Source organism: Canis aureus, chromosome 18, assembly GCF_053574225.1.
Source record: "Canis aureus isolate CA01 chromosome 18, VMU_Caureus_v.1.0, whole genome shotgun sequence".
Classification (NCBI taxonomy): Eukaryota; Metazoa; Chordata; class Mammalia; order Carnivora; family Canidae; genus Canis; species Canis aureus.
The window spans coordinates 21,091,385-21,115,087 of record NC_135628.1 but is presented as its reverse complement, the minus strand read 5'-3'; the positions used below and the strand labels follow the sequence as shown (position 1 = coordinate 21,115,087).

The following is a 23,703-nucleotide window of genomic DNA, read 5'->3' as shown; positions in this document are numbered from 1 at the left end:
TGAGTAATGGACAGGAAAACAGTGAAAATGAGGAAGAGAGGAACCTAAGAAAACACTTTCCACGCTTCCCATGTCAAGAAAAGCACTTAGGCAATGGGCTTTTGAGGCGATCTCTGTTTTCACACCTTTGCACGTATCCACAAGCTTTTTGGCTTGCTTCCCTCCCAGCCTCCTCCCCAGCATACCGGGGCTATAGGCCGAGCGCTGAGGCTACGTTCTACATTTACAGGTTCTTTCATCTTGGGGAGTCAGAGCATTCAAGTTAACACAATGAGACAACTTTCAAGAAATAGGGGAGTAGAAGTTAAAAAGACTCCCAGGACATGAATTATGGTTATATTTGGCAGCAACTGCGAAACTTCCCACTTTCTGAAATTCCTTTCTGATCCATCCAAGGCCCCAGCTTCCAAGATCAGAGGGCTTCTCTGCCACGGGCCAGGTGGGATTCAAGCCAGCCATGATTTGGAATGTAATGGAAAGTGTACCTGGACCACTTGCCCTGCCTGAGTTACCTGTGCCTTCCTTAAAAGAGTGACAGTGCCGAACAGCACAGGGAGGCGGGAAGCCGCTGAAGACAAGCTGCCACACTCAACCTTCGTGTCATTCCCACCTCACCCAGTTCTGTTGCCACTGATCAAATCCAGTCCACTTGTTGATGGGGTCATGGGGACAATAAAAATACTCTTAGAGACACAGTGAAAGGGACCGAACTTTTGACAAAGAGAATGTTGTCATCCAGAAAGCTGATGTATGAACTGATAGGCATTTTCTCTACCGGGTGTAGAAGTCAAGCTCTTCCCTTCTTAAAGCTCCAGCCTTGAGATACGTCAGGGTGCCAAATCGGCTAATTAACAAATATTTACTGGACACACACCATATACTCTGAAGTACCCCGCTGGCAATAAATCCTATGTTTGTGTCCAAGTTATGATAGGGGAGATCCTACTAGGGAAAACAAGAGAAAGCCCTTCAAACCCAGCGTTAATGAAATGTCACTCCATGTTACTGTGATCATATAATTTTGTATTTATCTCATCACAGCAGAATGTTATGCCATCAGGGGTTCTAACAGATATTCTAGAACCCAATTATAAGGCAGTGAATGGGAATGTTGAAGCTGAGGATGTCTAGACATTGCTTGTTCCCAAACAAGAGGATTAATGGTTTAAATTATGCATTTGCATGTAGGTTAAGTTTGTAGAAAGATACTTTAATATGCTACTTACTTGTCTCTCTGTATTTTGGAATACTCAAGATTTTACTCACAAACTAAGCCATTCTGACAAATGTTTTTACGTTCTGTATGGTCATTCTATTCCTTCAACCTGAGTCAAGTTGTGCTGTCTATGGCTCGATCATGTTTTCATCTCCACCACCTCTTTCTGTGTCTTGTAGACTGCTCTCCAATATTCTTGCATCTCCTGAACTCAAGAGAAGTAGAAGTGATTTCCATACAGTTTGTGTCTATAACGTTCTATTCAATTGAAAAACAAACAACAGATTTATTTGAAATTTATAAGTGCTTTTCTCAAGTCAAAAATTCTCACAATGCTTCAATCAGTCCCACTGATGAAGTTCCAACTTTTAAACCACACAGATGCCAAGGTCAGTTTTCTTACAGTGGCTCACCTGCAACTCTGGATCCCTACCACACAATTCAGTTCTGGGTTCTGCATTTAATCATCGCCCTGGAAGGCACTAGCCTCTATGAAGGGAGTAGCAATAGTTTAGACTGGAGAAATTACAGGAAAGGTAGAAATCTTAAGAGCTAGGAAGGAATCTTGGCTGGAAACATTTGAGGAACAACTGAATGAAATCTCGACTCTTCGCGAGAGGCTATATTTGACATGTTTGTACACTAACAGCAACCCACCCCCCACGTATATAGATTTCACTTACAGATGGTTGAAAAGTAATTTTCTATGATCCTATGATACTTTATGTAATTATCTGTAATTAAATTAACACAAGGTAAAAACAGTCGACTTAAAATAATAGAAAGTATTCAAAAACAATTACGAGGCTGAGCAACATTGTTTTTCATAAGAGAAAGTGTCATATGCAACAGAGTGGCAAAAACAGAATGGGGTGAGCTGTGGTTAAGTGTAAATCCTATAGCAATGAAAGTCATTTGTATTATCCTTACTTCTTTGAATAAATTCAGATGACAGCTCTATTTCATTTCTTCATTCAGTTTGGAGGCCAGATGGCATTAGAATCATTTACTTCACCTTGTTGTGCTTAATTACTACAATCAACACACTATTTTCCAAATTAATCATAACAAAGTAATTTCATTAGTAACACAGCAGGCTGTTGAATTATTAGCATCATAACAGTTTGCAAACAATTAAACTTTATTTGAACCTTAAAAATTTGCAGAGTGGAACATTATTGTAAGATCTAATGGCAATAGAGTACAAATTCAGTACAGAGCAAATAATCAAGCAAAATGCTATATAAAATATGACTTACAATCACCTTTGGAAAAAATTAGCTCTCTAACTGTTCATAGAAAAACAAATAAAAGCTAAGCAAACATAATGAGAACATAGCAATTAGCATATTTTCTAACAAGCCATGTTGTTTAAATGCACATTAATGATATTATTATGATCTTGAAGAGAGTGTGATATATTGTCAAGGGTGTAAAGAAAACTTTTTCCCTGGTAGTACAAATGATTTCACCAAATGAATATAAAGTAGTCATGAGCTGAAAGTAATGATTATTTTTCCTGTCACTCTAATTTTCAATCTTTTGTCTCCTTTCTTATCTCCCACCTATATTCAAGTTAAACAAGAACAAAGGCCAGAGGAGCTCTGGACAGAAGTAACACTTTATTTCTGTATTGTCACCATTCACAGCGACTATCTGGCTTGGAATTGCTGGTCATCAGTTGGCAAAGGACTCCCTCTCCTGGATTAACTGTAAAAGGAGGCAAAAATCTTTTACATGCTTTACATTCTGTTCCAGTGTGTGCCCGGGTGGGGGAGGGGTTGCCCAGTGGTTTAGTATGCAATGAAAAGCTGCTGCCACCTACTGGCCCAGCACTAAAATCTTCACTTCAACCAGAAGCATGAAACCTGCATCCACAACCAGGACTACATTTTCAGGGGAAACCACAACTCGTTTTGCTTTTCCAACTCTGTTTGAAAAACAGACCACTAAATTTATCTCCCATTGGCTCACTTTTGCCGAGATGATTTCAATCTACTCCCTTGGCTCTCTATTAGGAAAAGATTCACAAGTGCACAAATTAATTTCTGAAAGCTCTGGTTCAACAATGTCTAATTTATATAAACTAGAGTTTACCCACAATCCCTAAAACTAAAAAATATATTTCATTACGTTTGAGTTCTGGTGATCACAGTATCAAGAAGATAATGGTAAAATGTAAGTTCTGAGATATTGTTTATAAATAGTTTTATATAAATAAAGGGGGTTAAATATTATCAGTTTGTTCATGGCTAGAATCTTTATCTTTATAAAGCAAAGATCTGAAAAGTTCAACAAAGGTAGTACCTACTAATTAATCAATGATTCAATATTAAGTGACTACAATTATCCAATCAGCAGAATGTTTTAATATATATATTTATGTCAAAGGCACACTGATACCTTGTGGGCATACCCTTGATTTCAAATATACACGAAAAGGTAATGTTATAATTCCACAAATCTTGCTCAGGTAGCACGACATATACCTCCAGGGTCAGGCTCACACCATCTTTCCATTAGCCTGTTGGTACATGTTCCCACCATGATTTCTATGCTCTCTTCCCTGAGCCTTTCCTTTTCTTTTCATTGCTCTGAGAAGCAGAGAGGAAACTCAGATCTGGAGTTCTACTGTTTTGTGGTGGGACTTTAATAGCATAGCAACGATCAGACAGGCCAAGACAGTGCTCCATTAGGTCTTCTTATTTTGAGAATATGTTAAGATTCTTTATGCCACTGCATTATGCAAGAGGGGCTTTCTTATAGATCTTTTATTTTATTAAATTTAAACAAAACGGTGGTGGAAAATGTTGGCAAGCCCGTCACCTAACCAGGGTGTTTGTTACTGATGAAGGGCTTTGCACACGCCATGGTTCTGGCCTGCACGTGCGTCCCAGTGGACGGGACACTACCATCTGCAATTCTATCATTTTTTTCTTTCCTGTGGCTGTATTTAACATGAAGTAAAAATCAGTAGAAATTCTTGCATGAAAACATGTCACTACTGTGTGAAAAATCAGTACTAAGATCAATCATCTACAAAGTTTTAACAAAGCCACGTTCCTTAGATAGTAGCTACCAAAAGCTTGCATGATATATTTAATTAAAATCTCTATGAAATTATATATTACATTCTAAAATATAATTGACATCCAATTTGAAGAGAAATTACACCTCATACCAAAAGCAGCAGTGACTATACATATAAAATTGTGCTGAATTCTTCACACAAATCAAATGAGTAAATAAAAACTACATTTATTTCTTCGCAAAATAGCAACAGGTACAATTTTACTGCTTGCATCTAATTTACATTAATATTCTTTATTTAATTTCACATCAGAGGAATGTTATAATGAATGCATAAAATAACAGTCAAAGACAAATGTTCAACAAAACACAAAAAGGTTATGAGCTGCCACTCATGCTCTCAAGATGATTTTAAATCCACAGCATTTACAGACTAGCAGGAGACTCTTCCTTTTCCGCAGGCAGAAAGTTGCATCTGAATTTTTTTCTCCAGTTGAAATGTTGACTTTTCCTGCTTAGGAAAAAAAATATATTTTTAGCTAAGGAAAAATGAATATTTACTCAACATTTTGTCATTTCAGCTCCTCATAAAGGCCAGAAAGAGTGGTATTTTACTCAAGAGGAGAAGATTTGGAATAACATCCAGTTATTAGCAAAGGGACTTTCTCTAAATAATCTATTTCCAAAGTAAATTCTATCAAGTTATTTTAAAAATTAAACTAGATTTAAAAAAAAAGAAAAGAAAAAGATGTGAGAGCATGATCTTTGTGCTATCAGAAAACTACAAAGACTTTTTAAAAGGCAAAGACTCATAACGCAGAAACCAAGAGAACATATGAGCTATTACAGAATATTGGATTAAAATGTACTTACCCAGGACTCTCAAATATCATACATCTCCATTATGTAGGCTTTCGGCACCAAGCCAATGGCTCCCTTCATTTCTCCTACCCACCAGCCATATCTATTGTATTCCTAATTGAAAACAATATGCAATATTAACCTTTAGACTGGTATAAGTACAATGTCATTTATATGCAACTTCTTTGAAATGTTATTTCCTTTTATAAAGTTACAAGAGCTTGAGCTGCAAATTGAAACATTTTAATCTTTTTGTTTGTTTCTGGACACTTAAAAATGCTGTTAGGCAAAGATTTAAATTAACGCATAAGACCAAGCCTGTTTATTACTTGGTATAGAACACAGAAACAGTCACTTGGGATAAGAACCTAGCAAATGGAACTACAGGAGGAAGTGAGCTCCCTGGGCCAGGCCCATTTCTTTTCTCCCTCCCTCCCTCCCTTCTCTCTCTCTCTCTCTCTCTCTCACACACACACACACACACAGCCTGGGAGACACCTTTTCTGTGCAAACACCAGTGCTAGATGCTACAATGTTATAGCCAAAATCCTTAGGATACCATCTTTGCCTTCAAGAAGCTTATTGTCTAGCAAGGAAATAATTATCTTTTCACAATGAACTGACTCCTAGTTAAACTTATAGAACTGGAAATTATTTAGAATGTAGAGCTATGCTCCTTCTTAAGAAAAATCTAATATATGAGTAGAGATATTTTAAATAGGTAAATGAGGGAATAAGAAAATGCTAATAAATATCCAAAAACATTTGCTTTGCAAAATAATTTTTAAAGGGCTCCTTTTAAAAGCTTCCCTAAGGCATTTATTGTTAAGCTTTCACTAATCATAAACTACATTAGATAAAAGATGGGTGGCAGGAATTTGCAGGTGGTGTTAGGTTCACCCTTACAGTGGAAGATCAATAAGAAATAAAGTATCTCAAGTTATAAAGGCGAAATATTAATCTAGCTGTACAAAAGAGTGATTGATGAGTCACTTTTGCACTTACTTTGCAGTGTGAGATAACCTCTACCTCCAATTCTCCCCTTTGCCTCCACTGACAGATACACCACTGCTTTAGGCCTCGTGAGCACACTGCAACCAGTCTCATATGTCTGCCAGATTGACTAATGTATTTTTATCTCAAATTTATTTATGTTTAGTGAGATACAAACAAAGTAAAATGAATTACAAGTTTCAAGAATAATATCTTCCAAAAGCAATACTCTGCAAAAGCACTGTAGGACCCAAATTTAATTTTTCATATAAGATAAATTTTTAAAATCAATCCCCAAAGTAATTCAATAGGCTATGATTTTCCAACATCTGAGTCATAGATAAATGTGCATATGCATATTGAGTTACATGTGGGGAGGGAATGTTCATACTGGCACAGACTTACCATCTGTATTGAGTAGTATGCTATTGACCATCAGAAAGGAAAATCATACAATTCCTCAATACAAATGTAGCAACACTAGCATGTGTGTATTGATATGTAGTCTTTCAACAGAGAGAATACCATATTAAAATCTGTATGGCTTTTTAACAGTGGGTTGTACCAGAATGAGGTTTATAGGAAGAGTAAGATGGAAGGAAAAGGTGGGGGGTGGGGGGCATCAGGCTAACCCTACACTTATTCTAATAAGGGCACAACTCTGGTTTATGAGGCAGAGGACTCAAGACTTTTAAGTTTAAAAGTTCAATGTTAGGAGCGTCTGCGTGGCTCAGTTGGTTAAGCATCTGCCTTTAGCTCAGGTCATGATCCCAGTGTTCTGGGATCAAGCCCCGCACTGGGTTCCCTGCTTATCAAGGAGCCTGCTTTTCCCTCTCCTGCTCCCCCTGCTTGTGCGCGCGCGCGCTCTTTCTCTCTCTCTCTCTCTCTTTCTCTCTCCCCTCTCTCTCCTCCTCCTCTCCACGTCAAATAAAAAAATAAAATCTTTTTTTAAAAAGTTCAATGTTTAGTGTGAATTTAGTGGATAAAACTATCTAAGTGACAAAAATAGTCTGATGTCCGAACTCAGTGATAGTGACTATAATCTATGTAGGATCTGTTTATCAGAAGAAAACACCAACTTACTGAAAGCTATGATTAGCAACCATTATATCTTAATAGCTACCTAATAAAACTGCCCTTTTCAATTTTTAAGGCAATGAATACAATTAGAGCCTAATGCTTCACAAAACAAATGTATTTAACCTTCCAGAGGCAAAAGGCCTACATTGTAAGATTTCAAAAAGGATGCTTAACAGGGTAAGTCTGAATATGAGAGCTCTTACCCAATACCAATCTAAGTTTTATTTTTTTTTAAATATTATTTGTAAAGGGTAAAAGAACTAGCCCCCCCAACAGGCAGACAGAGAGCATACTCAGTGTGAGGGTGTATTGAGATTCAAACCTGCTTTCAGAGAACAGCCCTCAATCTGGGTCTCAGAGCTTATATTCAAATAACAAACAAGAATGCTCAAGTCACTTTATAATATTCCGTGTTGGCTATAATCTGTACTCTCAACTAAGGGCATATTATTGTTCTCAAAAAGCTCACTAACATCCAAATTTAAGATACTGACTTCCAATGAATCATTTCACCAAAGGACCAATGGCATACTTCACACCTGAGAGAATTCTGCTTGACGGTCACTGGTAAGATTTATTAAATAGAAAGTACAGTCAAAAACAGGAAGGAGGAGTTTTATTCAGCTGCAAACAAATCCCTTAAAAGTAACATTCCAGCAAAGCATAAAGTTTCAGACTCAAATAATCTTAAATGCTTCATTTAATTTAAAATAATTCAAAAGCATATGAAATTCGCTCATCAAACTCCAAAATATCACAGGTTTCAATCAGAAAAGGGTAAAAACCCAGAATGTTCATTACTTTACATTTGTAAAGAATTCCATAGGATACTCCTGTGTGGAATTAAGAGGTAAAATAAAATACAGCAAGGAAAAAATCTAGGAGGTAAATTTATGGATTTACACTGTGGCCATTAGAGTATGTCGACAAGATTGCAAACACAGAAGCTTTTACTTTTATCATTACCATCCTCTGTATGAGCCTCCTGAGCAACATGAATCCCAATTAAACCATTTGCAGCCTATAAATTGGAATGAAGATGCTTCTTGGAGTACGGTATTCTAAACTTGAACCTCAAGATTCAATACCATACAAGCTTTCCCTTTAAAGAAGAAAATCTGCCTCTTTGCCTTCCCTGTTTGCCGTTCCCAAATAAATTTGATTACAAATGACATATTACTTAGGGTGGGAAACAATACAATCTGTACAGCGTTGTCGTACCATCCACATACTAATTACGGTATTGTTCTAAAAGTCACAGGTGGGTCATTAACAGCAACAACAAAAAGATAAACAACCCTCAAGCCTTATCTTGTTATTAAACAAAAATAAATAAATAAATAAATAAGTAAAGAGACAGAACCATACCGGGCTGCTGCCTAAATCTCTGAAAGGTGAGGAAGCATCGTGTCATCTTTATGGCACATGAGATCTCAGGTACAAGAAGGTCTGCCATCTGGTATCCTTCACCCTACTCGGCTCTTAACATCAACTAAAACGCTAACATAGGCAAGTGACTGTGCTTCGGGAGGACTGATAAAATAATGAAGAGTCCTTTAATCTACAGGAAACCATTCCAGTCAATTTATAAGAAATATTGCATCCCTTTGTAGGACGTGTAATTATTTTCTATTAATCATGTGCTATAAAGCTACATTATGCGGTTATTCTGTTATCACTAGAAAGAGGCCTGCAGTCAGCTTCTGACAATGTTAGGTAATTACTAACACAAAGCTTCTTTCTCCTCCCGTAGTAATGCTATCAAGATCCAGAGGTGTAGTGATGCTTAGTGTATAAAAATAGTACTCAAAAGAAATTCAATATCTGCAAAATGGATGGCTTCCAGGCAAAATGTAATGTGGCAGTCAAAGAAGCAAAAAAGCCAAACTTGCCCAATAATCCGAGAAAATAATCGTGAGGCAGCACTGCACAGTTGTGCTCCAACTCCTCTGTTTTCAATTTTCCTGCCATTAAAATAGTTTTTATTTGTTTTATTTTGTAGTAAAATTTTCGGCCTCAGCTAATAGTTATTAAGCAATAAATGAAAGGGATTATGTAGTTGTGCAGGGAGAAAGGACTAGTTCTGATGGTGTGAAACCAACACGATAGTAAACGTATGTCTGTGTTTACTCATTCACTAAATCTTTGCTTTCTGCTAGTGTATTATTTTACATTTCAATATAGCCCCAACATTCACTGGAATCCTTCTCAGCATCACGATTCTCATTTCTCAAGTGTGTTAATCTACTCTCTGCAAACCATACGGTAAAAAATGTTGCCTTAACAGAAACTTGAAACACTAATAAGATTTCCTGATGCACACTACCCCTTCCAGAAACTAGTTACCAACCTGTCTGAACGCAACAGGTGTTAGAAAGGTTGAAAGATGACCCATCTTTTCTCCAAACCTGTATCTGTGCTTTAAAACATACTAGCCTTTTGCAGAAATGAAGTTAATTTTATTCACAAAATATAAAATGCATTGAGTCTCAGAACCAGTGGACTTTACCATTGTTCTCCAACTATTCACTGTGATATTCTCAATTTTTCACGAACATGGTAGTAGTATGAAATCCAGATACCTATTTAAAACACTAAAATACTTTCTTCAAGGCTACCTCTTCAATCTTTTCCTTTTTACTATCTCCAACTAGAAACTTTCTAAAATTCCTTTCATTTCTCATACACCCATCATTTCAGCCCTTAAAATGCACGACAGGAACCTGACAACCCCAGTGTTTTACTATTATTATCTACACATTAACTCCTTGAGTCTTAGTCTCCTGAGCTGATAAATGAGGAATTCGACACTAACACTCCCTGAGGTCCTCCATGATGTCTGAATACCACCCTCCATGAACCTGCTTTAAGACACTGAGTCTCCTAGTGGTTTATGGAAATCAATCTCATTACTTTATAATTTACTATGCAGGTGTGACTTTGAGTTACGCTAATTCAAAGAATTATTCCCCCTCCCCTCTACTGTGTGCTCCATTTTTAAAGCAAGAGAGACAAAGGACAAGCAAGAAAGCCGATAGTAAGAATTCAGCTATTCTAACAAAATTTTACTTTCTATTCCAGAGTCGAGACGCATTTAACTCAAGCTGCTTTAACTCAAGCTGCTACACAATCCACATTTACAATACCACATGGTAAAATCTGCTATTCAGTCTGATGATTCAGACTGCTATTCAGACTGATGGTAGGCAAAGAAAAGCTCGAATCCTATTCAGTAGAAGGTGGCCTTGCTACACAGTGTATTTCTGACCGGTAGGAGACTCCTGACCCTGTTCTCAGGCTCACCCACCTGTCTATTCCAACTGTCGCCACTGCTTCAGCCCTTCATCGCCTCACCCCGGGTTACAGCATCATCAGCTCTGCTCCTCTGTTCCTCCCAGAACCTCTTGAGTCAAGGTTCAAGCACTGCTCACGCGCTTACACCAGCTCCCCAGTGCAGGAACTGCAAACTCCTCCGCTTGCCTCTCCCCCACCCTGCTGGCAACATTCTCTCACAGCTCTGGTCCACGCGGTCCACCTTCCACGCCACACTCGTTCCCACCTCTGCACGTAGCGCTTTTCTCCCCAGGGGGAACATCCCCCCTACCTCACCCAAATCCAAACCAGCAACTATGACCTGACTCAAGTTACCTGGCTGTCATGCATTGTCCTCCAAATTATTTAACCCGTCCTCACATCTCTCATCTCAAACTGAGCATTTATTGTCCAGTGGATTTTATGTACTTTTTGTCCCTTCAACGAAAACCAAGTCCAGACTCACTGAGATTGGGGCAATGCCTTACACTTGACCTGTGTGCCCCACACAGTGGATATGCGAAAGGTGTTCAATAAGAACAGACTGGTTGATGAAGCATACTTTGTCTTCATTTCGGATGATGCACCAGTTGACAATCCTTGGTGTTTTCTTAAGAAATGTAATTTCCAAAAGGTCTTTTTCCTTTTTGTAGATCAGACATATTTGAAGACTTTTCATAATGATTAAGCAAACATTTGTTCTGAGGTGTGTTTAGCTTCGCAACTGAAGCATGTTGTTCCTACTCAGGGCATTGTTCCTACTCGGGGAGTTGTCCCTATTTGGAGTTGGCTGCTGCTCACCATGTTTCTTTCTTTTTTTTTTAAGATTTTATTTATTTATTTATGAGAGACACACAGAGAGAGAGGCAGAGACACAGGCAGAGGGAGAAGCAGGCTCCATGCAAGGAGCACGATGCGGGATTCGATCCGGAGACCCCAGGATCATGCCTTGTCTGAAGAGTTTAAATTCCACCTGCAGAAAGAAAGATGTCTGTCCCCTCTACAATAGGGACCAAATGATTCCAAATCTTTGAAGACCTGAATTCAGTTGAATTTATTGTATGTACCAAAGAGGTTAAGAGAGAACCTTGTAAGGGTAAAAACAGTGTGGCAGGTGTAAAGGAAAATCTAGTGGGCTTTCAACTCCTCATTGTTCTTGTGATTATTTTCCCAGAAGTTTCAGAGTTTCATCCCAGTTCTATAACTAACTAGATATACAACCTTGGGCAATCCCCAAGGTTTTTAGGGATGACTTTCTTGGTTTATATTCATAGCACTCTTTGAGACTCCGCAATAATCCAGTTACATACTTAACATAAATCAATAAATCTCATTATTACACATTTGGACTATCACAGAATTACCTTTATGAAGTGTGTTGTTATATTTACTGTAACATTTTTTTGTGAAGGGTATTATCTGCCACTGTTGTACTCTTTATTATATAAAATTGTTGAGGTCAGACAATCAGTGAAGATTATAGAAACTCTAGTGAGGCTTTTTTTTTTAAAAGGAATCAGATCTAGGAAAAGCCAATCCCTCTTTTTTTTATTAAAAGGGATTATTAGTTCCTTGTCCCTCCCTTTTATAGTTGGCTACTGAGAAGCTCAGGGCTGAGTTGGAAGTTCAAGTGCTCAAATTCTAGTTGGTTAAGGTCTCTACAGGAGTAGTCTTTTTCCCTTGGGTCTTTTATTTATTTTCCCCTGTTACGTTGAGCTCTGAAATGTCCCCACCTACAAAGCAAAGGGCAAGCACTAAGGTTCCCCTAACCCTAGGATTCTATCATTCTAAATTCTTTTAAGAGTTCATTGTTATTTCCTGTTTTTACTTGTATTTTCACAAACACACACTAAACATATATCTGCCATGATATTAGGAATTAGGGATACAAAAATACTCAAGACACAGTATCTACCTCAAAGAGTTCAGGATCAAGAGAGAGAAACTGATACTCCTAGACCCCATGTAGGCATAGCAAAGGAGAAAGAGAGAATGCCCTAAGTCAGATCTGCATTGATTCTAGGAGAAGGTACTTCCTAGCTGGTATCCTCAGGTGATTTACATAACCTTGCTGAGCATCAGTTTCCTCATCTGGAAAATGATCACACCAGAGACTGCATAGGGTGATCTTCGATCAGAAGAGTGAAAGCATATTGGGTGCCTAGAAAAGGACAATGCAAGTATGCAACAAATCCTTTTTTGTTCCCTCCTTCTCCCTTCCCACTCATTGTATAGCAAAAACCAGGGCAATGAAAAGAGTATGTTGGGGTTCACTATAAGGCAATGTGATTATTATGAGTTCTTTACCCTGCTCAAAGGGAATCTGGCCTTTAAAGGGGTGAGGAGGGAGACATCTCAAAGGAATGAACACTGCTATATCTTCATTAAGGAGGTCTCTGAGTTTTGGGGGGTGGGAGGGACAGAAAGGCATAAAAATCATTAATTTTTCAATTTTGGATTAAAAAAAAACTTATCAACATCGTGCTGAATTTAGAGTTGTTTTGTTTTGCTTCTGGCTTATTCCATGCAGAACTAGACCACACAGCCTTGCCCCCTCCACTGCCACTTCCACTCTGCTTGCATCTCTGACATGGCCTTCTGGCTTATCCTTGACCTCTCAAGCTACTGCAGGGGCTGAGCCTTCCAGCCTGCCTCCCATAGTCACCTTCCCCTTTCATCTGTCAACATTTTCCTGAAACACTCCTTCCATTTTACGTAAGAGAAAACAGGGAAGTACTGAAACATGCTGCTCGTGCAGAGATAATAAGAGGAGTCCCATGCCTGGAACCAGAACATTTTCTGAGGGCAGGGGGTGAAGGTGGGTGCTGATTAGGTCTGCCTAGTGGTTCATGCCTCACTGTACCCACGATGTTCCCATATTGACAGCATGAAAACTAAATGCCATCAGACCCAAACAAATGCAGTCACAAGTACACATACTCCTCCTCCTTCCCCAGAGGCTGTATGATATAACAACATTTTGGGAACTAGCTTAGCGTCAATGTATGTCCTATATTGAGATGTCCTAGTTACTCTTCAGCAGTTGGCTATGCTATTTGTGGCACACTGGGTCAGATGGTCACAAAGGAAAAACTAAGAGACCTAAAAAGTAACTCTGCCACTAGAGCTCGATAGGACTGTCATTTTTGTTTTCTTTTACTTATAAGTTTGAAGCCAGAAAAGCCCTAGTAGCACAATCTGTAGCTTTTCACAATGAGAAGCAAATGATCAGTGACAGTCTCAATTCACCAATCATTGAAAAGAGTCACAAACAGATATAGAGGCAATGCTTGAACCTCCAGCCAATACACACTAAACAAAACAAAACAAAACAAAACAAAACAAAAAGCCCCTTTACTGCACATTAGTGAATACTGTCAACCTACATTTCCTGTTTTGACTTAATAAAAAGATTCTCAAAAGCCGCAATGCTCAAATCACATGTGTCCTAGACTAGATAAAATATTCCAGGACTCTTAACTCTCTTGTTTTTCTGTTAATACCAGACAAAGTAGAGTGCTTCTTTCCTGCTGAAGCATAGCTCCCCTGTCATTACGTCTCTAAAAATAATTTATCACTTTAAAAGTAAGAATAGGAATGCAGTTAGCAATTTACCGATGAGTCCAGATTGAAAGATAAACTGATAGAGGACTCTAAATCCAGAACATCAAGTAGAATGACATAACCAAAGAGGTATGCAGGGCAATGGAACATGCCTATAGCTATATAACCTGGATCCTGCTATTAAAATTCTAAAATTTCATAAACATAGTTCTATGAGAATACTATTAACTAGAATATTATGTCCATGTTTAAGGTGTTAATAAAAGCGAAATGTAGCCTAGTAATGAAATTTGACATAGTTTTAAATAACCGGATTCCTTTAAAAGAAAAAATGAAAAGATATTTTTACTTCAAATATCATTTTCCCCTATCAAATGAATAGGCACCGGGTTGTGTGTTTCAGAATTAATTCCCTAATAACATTGCTCTCATTAAAATTAGAAATTCCACTTTCACCTGTCCCTGTAAATGTGCCCCATTGTTTTTAGGGGAGAATAAAAAGATTCCTAAATTCCACTGAAATACTGAAGTCCATAACACATTTTATTTTAATAGATGAAAAATAGCAGTGACCCAATGTGAAGGGAACTTTATGCAAAAAGTCACTTGGCTCTCCTTTTCGGATAAGCAGTACTTAAATTTATTATTAGTGGGCCTCCAAGGTCAAAACTTAGAAAATGCCAGACACTTTGAAAGAGAGGCCAGCTCAGCCAGGGGTCACATGACAGCTGCTAATTGCAAAATGTTACAAAGGGAAGGGGGGCAGGGCAGGTTATCTGCTTATGCTTTATTGCGACATTGGATTTTTACTAAAAAAAAAAAAAAAAATTTTTTTTAAAGGCTAAGATTTGTGTAACTCTCAAAAGAGGCCTGAAGTAAAGTAATCACCCCCAGGCTGGTTGAGCACAGCTGACACCCCATCAAGGCTTCCTTGCAAAAACAGAGCAAGAGGACCGAATTTTAAAGTCAAACTATATTTCTGTAGTGAATTTTAATGAAGACAGCCCAATCGCCAAACTGGTTCCATCTTTTTCTGTCATTTCACCTACAAAATTAAAACCCTCTTTTAAAAAATATTTTATTTATTTATTCATAGAGACACAGAGAGAGAGGCGCAGAGATACAGGCAGAGGGAGAAGCAGGCTCCATGCAGGGAGCCCGATGTGGGACTCGATCCCGGGTCTCCAGGATCACACCCCAGGCTGCAGGCGGCGCTAAACCGCTGTGCCACAGGGGCTGCCCTAAAACCCTCTTTTATTATAATGCACACGATTTTTAGTCCTTGATTTATCTAAACTTTGTATTTCAAGTGTATCTTTTCTTAAACTATCTTGTGCTGCCTTTTTTAAGAGTATTTTCAGCACTGACAAACTTCTAGAAGGTAAGTGAGATCAGTGATAATTAAATATTGCAAAATATAGATCAGTTAATTTTGAAAAGCAAGTTGTATTATTATTATTATTATTATTATTATTATTATTAGGATTTATTTATTTGAGAGAGAAAGAGCAAGCATGGGGAGGGGCAGAGGGTGAGGGAGAGAGGAACTTCAGGAGATTTCAAGCTGAGCAAGGTGCCTGACACGGGCCTGATCCCATGACCTCAAGATCATGATCTGAGCCTAAAACAAGAGTTGGACACTCACCAACTGCATCACCCAGGTGCCTCAGTCTTATTTCTTTAAAGTCTCTTAAATGGCATTATTTATTAGAGAAGTTGTGGCATTAATTTCTTTACAAAGTACACATTTTTTATGCCTCTACAAATACTGTATTAAGGCTCCTTAAAAATGTATTCTTCTTTATATATACAATGTTTACATTTCATTCAGAATGATGAAAAATTTATGATTAATGTTAATACCTTATTGATATGAGATAGGTAAGTAATAATCCATAACTAGACTTAGAGTTAAGTTCATGACATCATTCTGTGTACATTAGCAGTAATTACCTGCACCACTCATTCCAAGCCACTAGATGGTGTAAAAAATAAATTAAAATGGTAAGATTCCATCCTATCACCATAAAATCTAATATAACTGAGAAAGATGAAACAAATTTCTAGACATATAACAAGGCTAGCAATTTCTACACTAATTGTACTTTTTAAAAAATGTATCTCCTTACCATGATCTAGAAACAAGTCCTTTTGAGCAATTTTTCACTCTCTTTTGAGGAGCTTAAAGTAGTACTTACAGTAGTATTAAACATTCAAACTGCTTTCATTCACATATTAAATGCATTTTTGATACTAATTTATGGTCTATTTTAGCCAAACTTTTCATAAAAACTGGAAGACCAAGGCAATAGAAAATTATTAGAGTCTCCAGAGATTCCTATCTGGAACTGTCTTCCCCAAAATTAGGGAAGAATCTTGACAAGCATACACTGCCTCCCAAAGCAACCTGAAAACCAAGAGCCAAGATGGCCGTCAACAGCCCAGAATTTGTCCACATTCCATCAAGGGAGAGTTAAGTGTCCTTTCTTTTTACCCACATCAGGATTTACTTGATTGATTCTACTAGGTCCACAGCTGAATAAATATCAGTACTAAATCATTCAGCCAACAGTGAATAACATGCTGGCGAACGATGTCTTGTCTCTTCTTTCAAAAACCAAAATGAGATCCAGATAAAATAACCCTTTCTAGAAGGCCCCTTATGAAATGATGCTGACTGTGGAACTTCAAGCCTTGTGAAGAGCTGATAGAGAATGGATTCTTTTTGGTAAATGATATCCAAATAATAGCACTTAGACATTTTAGATGGCAGTATAATCCCCTTCCTTTGAGCTGAATCACTACTAACCTTAGCTCTATGCTAAGCTTCACACATAAAATTACAACCTCCACAAAACAGGTTTGGGAGAAGAGCAAGTGCCTACCTTGGGATCTGAGAAGGATAATATACACCTATGATTGTACTTTGAACTTCATAATAACAGAAAGCAATTTTCTGAGACCGTGGGAACTCTTGTTTGACAGCCTATCCTAGAGGCTGATACTCTGAGCTTTTCAGCAACAAGGACAGCTTGATTCATAAAGAAGGCTTTAAGAACAGACCTGTGTGGGTTTCATGAGTTTCACATTTTACCATAATATAATGACTATATGCCATTTATCCCTATAATTTGGAATTCCAAGTATAAGCTAATCAACCTTTTAATTTTAAACACAGTTGCAGCTAAGTTGGTGAAAGAAATTATAAGCTAAGTAGACTTGAGGAATAATTCCAAGAACCTTTCTTGAACTGAAATGTTATCAGTTTGGTTTCTATATGAAGAAATTCATGGGATGCCTCGATGGCTCAGCAGTTGAGCATCTGCCTTTGGCTCAGGGTGTGATCCCGGGGTTCTGGGATTGAGTCCCACATCTGGCTCCCTGTGGGGAGCCTGCTTCTCCCTCTGCCTATGTCTCTGCCTCTCTCTCTCTGTGTGCCTCTTGTGAATAAATAAATAAAGTCTTAAAAAAAAAAAAAAAAGAAGAAATTCACTCAAGAAAAGTGTTGTCTTGAGGTGCCTGGGTGGTTCACTCAGTTAAGGGTCTGCCTTCGGCTCAGGTCATGATCTCAGGGCCCTGAGATGAAGCCCTGCTCTGGACTACCTGCTCAGCAGGAAATCTGTTTCTCCCTCTCCCTCTCCCCACTGCTTGTACTCATTCACTCTCTCTCAAAAAAAAAAATAATCTTTTAAGTGTCTTAATTCAGGACAATTATATACTCAATAATAGGCTCAATCCAAGAGTTGGCTTTAAAGAACTAAAAGCATCTTTCCTTAAAAAAAACAAAAAAACAAACATACATACTAAGGAACAGAGGACAGAGAGAAATAAGTGATGAGTCTTAGCTCTGAACGCCTCAACTAGCAATGATCACAGCTTGGCAATATTTACTTGGTAAATATTTTCCCCTGATAATCTCCAAGTGCTTGTATAGTATTCCTCTTGGATTCCTGATTCTTGGCATGGGCCCTTTCTGCCCACCGTAAGTACTTTATAACAGTTTCAAATTAAACACAAGGAAGAAAAGGAAGGAAGATATGAGTACAAGAGAAAAGTAGAAAGCCTTAGTCTAGGAATCAAGATGCCTGGTTAAGTACTGGCTCTGGCACTCTCTTGACCCAAGTTCCCATACCTGTAAAACCAAGAATAAGTAAATGATCATCACTCAGATTCCTCATTCAAATATTCTATGATTTTCTACGTTACGATTTTTATCCACCAGCCATCTTATGTTCATAGTCAGTAAGTGACCTTATTTCCAAATTCTCTTCCACATCTAGCAAGTCATACTTTCTGAAAAGTACGAATGTTTCTCTAATCAAGAAACCACATTAAATTCCCAGACTTATATAACTTCTCCTTACTTATATTTAAATGGTTTTCATACATCATGTGTTTCTCAAATAGCTTCATAAAGTAGACTGGGGGAGTTTGTTTAATCCCCATATTACAGTAGGAAAAGTTAAGTATGAAAAGAAATGGAGCTCACACATGTCATCACAATAAGAAACATGACTTTTAGATCTAAGGACAGACCGATTTTCAAACATTCAGGATGTTAAGAGGCAGAGACACTGATTTTTTACACATATCTCTATATAAAGAGTTGCTCATAGCAACAGACTCTGCCATCATATTTACAAATACAACTATGTTAAACTTAAAAAAATCACCTAAACCTGTCTGAATAGAAAAAGCATTGCTTTTAAATTGTCGGAACACCAATGTATTTACATAAAGATGAAAAACTTCTACTATAAACAGTGCTTCCAGTAGTGAATGGCAGACAAAATCAGAATAAGCACACAGAAGAATAAAAAGGAAGAGGAAAGAAAAACATAATAAATAACCTAATACCTTACAATGTTAACTTTCACATAAGTATATTGTTTCTGGAGAAGGCAGTGTGTGGATGTGAGCCAAAGGCTGAAGTGATAGGTAAACATACTGTTAAGTTGAATCCTGTTATCTGATTGTGTTTAAAATTTGATTATATTTCACTTGACAAAATAATTAATTATTGTGAACTCCCAATTGTTAACAAAGACCTAGAGGAATTCCAATTGGCATTTTTCCCTGGTGCCGTAAACCCGGATGCATAAAAATCTAGCCTTGTAGTCACCCTTTACAGTTGTCATTTGGGGTGTCTTCTTACCTTGCTAAGAATGTAAATCACATCACCACGTTTAAATGACAACTCATCAGAAAGAGCTCCTGTGCAGTCCCACAAACCCTGGTAAAAGTTAGCATAATCGGTGCTTTTATCTCCTAGGAAGAAGAAAGAGAAAACACGAGTTAGAGCTTTCATGTAACGGGCCCATACTTAAAAATGAATCAGGAGGGGTAAAGGGCCACCTCAAATCACCAACATGGGCTAACAAAGTTCTGTGCTGATTCAAAGAACATGATTACATTTATACACAAATCCTACTTCCTATCATGATCTGATTAAGGGCTGTTTTTCAAAAAGACCTCTTTTTGAATCTCTTCTTTCTCTCCCTCTTTTGCTTTATCTAAAACCTGTACTTGCAATGTGTTTGCATCAAACCTGCACCTGAAAGTTCCTTCCCTCTTCTTTTTTTGACTGGACCTAAAAGCACTCGCAACATGTTTTGAAGGTGAGTCGGCCACACTGCAAGGTGAACACCCATGACATGTGATAAACGTACCGGGCAACAACCACCTTACAGAATTTCTGAAAATTACCAGAAAAGACAGATGAGGGGAGAGAGAGAATGTGTTAGAATTTGGGAAACTCCATAAACAATAATAAATAATATTCAAGGAGCTGATAGGGCGCAGATATAACCCAAACGAGGCAACGGTTTTTGTTTGTTTGTTCTAATTCTAAAACCTACAGCTGGTGAGAGGAAGACGATCAAGTGGGAATAACACAGAGGGTAATTCCAGCTCTTATCTTTGGGGACTTTCGGAGCGAAAGCCTCTCAAAGTGATTTCTAAACATTTTAGCAACTTTGAAATCGCCAGTGCTGAAGCTGCATTTTTCAGGATTTCTGTCAGCCCTAGTTTAGGACATTATGCTCTGAATAAACATGCAACATTCACCGGAGTTATCAGCTCATCCTTCTAACAGCATAAGCACAATGGATGTGATGTGCTCAAACTGCCATACAGACCATTAACTGATTGATTATTTAGCGCTCTCCGCTCTGTAATACCACAATAAACCGGGTAATAAATGCTTTGTCACTTATACAATGTGGGTCTCTTGAAACGCAGCACAGAGTTAAATACACTGGATGCTTTTGTTACACTGAGAACTGTTTCCTGTTTTTAATTTCATGATAATTGAGTTTTGATGAGTTAACGCAAAAAGAATGCAAGTGATATCAATAAGATGTCCGTGTCTTCACTAACCAGGCGGAACATATACGTGCTGACAACTTCCATCATTGGAATGTCATCTTTGAATTCTGAGGGGATAACTGTGGAGACGCATGCTGGATCAGGGTTGTCATCTTAGTTTTGTTATATGGCTCTCAAACAGCAGGCTCCTTGGCAATTCCAACACAAGCAGTCACGTTAGCGGGGCATCTGAGTATTTGCCTGACACCACGCAGTCTGTGATTTACACACAGCGCTCAAAGTTGATCGGAAGTTCTGAAAATTCTGATATCCAAAACGTTTTTTTTTTTTCAAAGCCAAAATGAAAATCTAAATAATGTGGAGTGCAAAAACTTATTAGAAACTTTTCGATGGTGCTTTAAGAAAATAAACGGTGACTAAGCTGCGCAACCTAGCAAAATCCTCCCATTAATTTTTTTTCTCCTGTTTTCTAAAGATTAAAAGAGAGAGAGAGAAAGAAGGGAGAGGGGAAAAATGGGAGGAGAAATGAAAGGAAGGAGAGAGGGAAGGAGGGGAAGAGAGAAACAGCCACTTTTCTGACCTCTCCCCTCCAGCCTGTGAGCGCTCATCACTGACTCCAGCGGGGATGTATAGAAGCCTGGGAATCCAACCAACAACTAACAATGCTCATGGCCACCAGTCATTACGTGCCCTTCCCCCCCCCCCTGCCCCAAGGGCATATATTAAGTAAATTCCATAAATGGACACTAGAGGGCACTCCAGCTGGACAGATCACTCTAAACATTGTCAATTTTTTCTTTTAGAAAGAATTACTTAATAATAAAGTGACTGATTTCCTTTAAAAACCACTTATTTAGACAAATAGAGATTTAGAAGTTGAGACATTCTCGTCAGATTAAATCAACTGCTAAATGGGTCAAATGTTGCGCCCCATGCAGTCTGTCAGTGTCAGTTTAAAAGTCAAGGAATTAGAGCACGGAGAGGATGACATCATTTCACATGCAAGGCCCTCCCCCACAGTCACTGGCCAGGAGGTAAAAGGATCTAAATAGCTGGTTTCCCCAGTTGAGGCTCCTGTGTGTTCCCCATGCTGCTTAGCCCGAGGCTTGATCCAAAAAGGTTAAAGCAACAAAACTTGGGCTAAAACTAGAGAAGTTTTGGCTGAGCTAGAGCGTCCCAGTGTGTCCCCAGCTGTCCAGCCTGTCGTCTGCTCCTCCTTGTTCAGATTCTCTCACAACAGTTTTTCATTCAATAGATTTTCAAGAGGTGGGGGGAAGAAAGAAGGAAAGAAAAAGTATATGGTGATTTCTAAGCCATAATCCTTATCACTTTGGGGTCTCTCTTCCCCTCGATGCGCTTGGTGAAACTCCCATTAACACTAATGGGAGTCACAGGAGCACATGAGGGGAAGAGAGACCCCCACCGTGTGCAAGATGCATCTCTCCCTAGATGTGCATCATGAGCATTTCATTAAATCTCACTGCTGTAAAGAGGCAACAGCACTAGCGATTTGGCAATACTGGGGAAAAGATACATTTTCTACTGTGCTTTCTATAATCTCCATGATGATGTTACCCAAAGACCAACCTCATTTCCGTGTCCCATATGTGAACTCTGTTAAAGAATAGTAAGTTGTTTATGTCACACGACTAAACGTACATACAATTTGCGATTCTATTTCAGAATGTGATTCTAGTTATAAGGCAGGAAAACCACATCTAGAGAGAAAATCTGGCAGCATGGATTTATTAACCTTTGTCTCTTCCAGGAAAATAATGTTAAAATTCTTAGTATGAATTCTAGATACAAAAATTAGGAATTATCTTATTCCTTAGAGAGCAGCAAAGCTTCTCTAGTTTGCTTTTTTGTGATTTTAAATTTAAAACTTTAAGTCTGTCTGGCTAGCCATCCTCAAGAAATCACCCATGGATACAGCCTCGGAAGCACAGTGAGCTCGCAAAAGTTAGCATCGTTTGCCTCTACACTGAAAAATAATCTATGTAAAATATGTTTTTAAAAAACAAGACAAAAATGGTATGGAGTATAATGCATAAACCACAGATAAGCATATATTCTGAATACTAATTAGTCTGTTTAGTTGTCTTCACTGCATGGATTAATTTTCCCACATCATGTTTCAAAATTACAAAAAAAAAAAATCCCACCTCATTACATTTCTTGTCCTGGGAGGCATGAATGGTTGAAAAAGAAGGGAGAGTAAGAAAAAAACAACCATTCTAAATTGGCCAGCCTTTGAAGGATTTAAGCAATGTATTTGTTCCTGCTTTTTAAAACATACAAAAACAGATCACTGGGCAGTAACAGAACTGTTAGGAAAATATAAGCTAAACACTGGAGATACTTTTGCAAAAACCAAAATATTTTAAGAATATGATGACAAGCACTGAAACATAAGCTAATAAAATAATGGAGAATCTCTTCTTGAGTAGTCTTAGAGGTTTAAAAGCTGTTTCAGAAAGGTAAGCAGTATGTAAATAAATCAAATGGAATCTTTATTTTGTGTGTATATATAATAAATATATGCAAGACATATAAGTTTGAACATGAAAGACCTTATAAGAAATAACAAGATTAATTATGTTTCTGTTTACATATTTTACATTAGTCTAAATTTTTTTTTCTCTCTTTTTAAGTAAAATCGGTCAATGTGAAAAATATGTAACATTCTTTAGTAAGGTTAGAAGTTCATGTCATGTGATGCTCAGCAAGATAGTAATACCCTTGTCAACTCACTGCCCTGCACAGCAAACAAACTTCTAGTGTTACATCTTTGACAGCCTAGAGAGAGCAAAGGTCACTGCAATGCAAAAGCATTAAAACTGTTGCTTGAAAAGAATTTCATGTCACTAAAGATAAGAATTATTGCAGTGCTTTATAGCTATTTCATGGAAAGCTAGATCTACTTGCTACATTCCTTTGAAGAAATACTGACTTTTTTCTTCCTTCCCTCAAAGGCAAAAATTTGGGAGCGTGTTACTTTAAACGGGTTTTTGAAAAATACGATTGCTTTAAGCCAAAATACTTATATTTGTGGAAGAATTATCTATACTTGTCTACCTTCTACACCTGCATTGAAATTTAAAAACAAAAGAACAAAAAACACCTACACGCTTTTGGCAGAAGCTTTGTGATACCTAACAAAACTCACATAGTTAAATCGCTATTGAGCAGTCCTCAGTCTTAGCATTTTATAGCTGCATTTTACAGGACCATGGTGCTCACATCTAATGGCTTCATCCTCACTTCCTTACTGAAAAAAAGCAAACCAAAACCTTCTCCAGCAACCTGCTCCTGCTTTC

The 23,703-nt window shown here is 37.9% G+C and overlaps 1 protein-coding gene and 1 long non-coding RNA gene across 6 annotated transcripts in view; one reads left to right on the top strand and one right to left on the bottom strand.

The window, feature by feature from the left end:
- The first annotated feature begins 406 nt into the window (after positions 1-406).
- On the top strand, positions 407-3,481 carry LOC144288707 (uncharacterized). The gene is made up of 2 exons (XR_013356678.1): positions 407-1,184; positions 1,396-3,481. It is a non-coding gene; the product is annotated as an uncharacterized LOC144288707 (long non-coding RNA).
- SKAP2 (src kinase associated phosphoprotein 2) overlaps positions 2,340-23,703 on the bottom strand; it is a 204,174-nt gene continuing 182,810 nt past the window's right edge. For 4 of the 5 annotated variants that reach the window (XM_077856444.1, XM_077856442.1, XM_077856445.1 and 1 more), the window contains 3 exons: positions 19,212-19,324; positions 5,120-5,221; positions 2,340-4,760 (listed from right to left, as the gene is read on the bottom strand). In XM_077856444.1, the coding sequence (XP_077712570.1) occupies positions 5,129-5,221; positions 19,212-19,324 (206 nt within the window). In that variant the 3' untranslated portion in view covers positions 2,340-4,760; positions 5,120-5,128. The remainder of the gene's footprint in view (positions 4,761-5,119; positions 5,222-19,211; positions 19,325-23,703) is intronic. The other variant, XM_077856443.1, reaches the window with a different exon arrangement.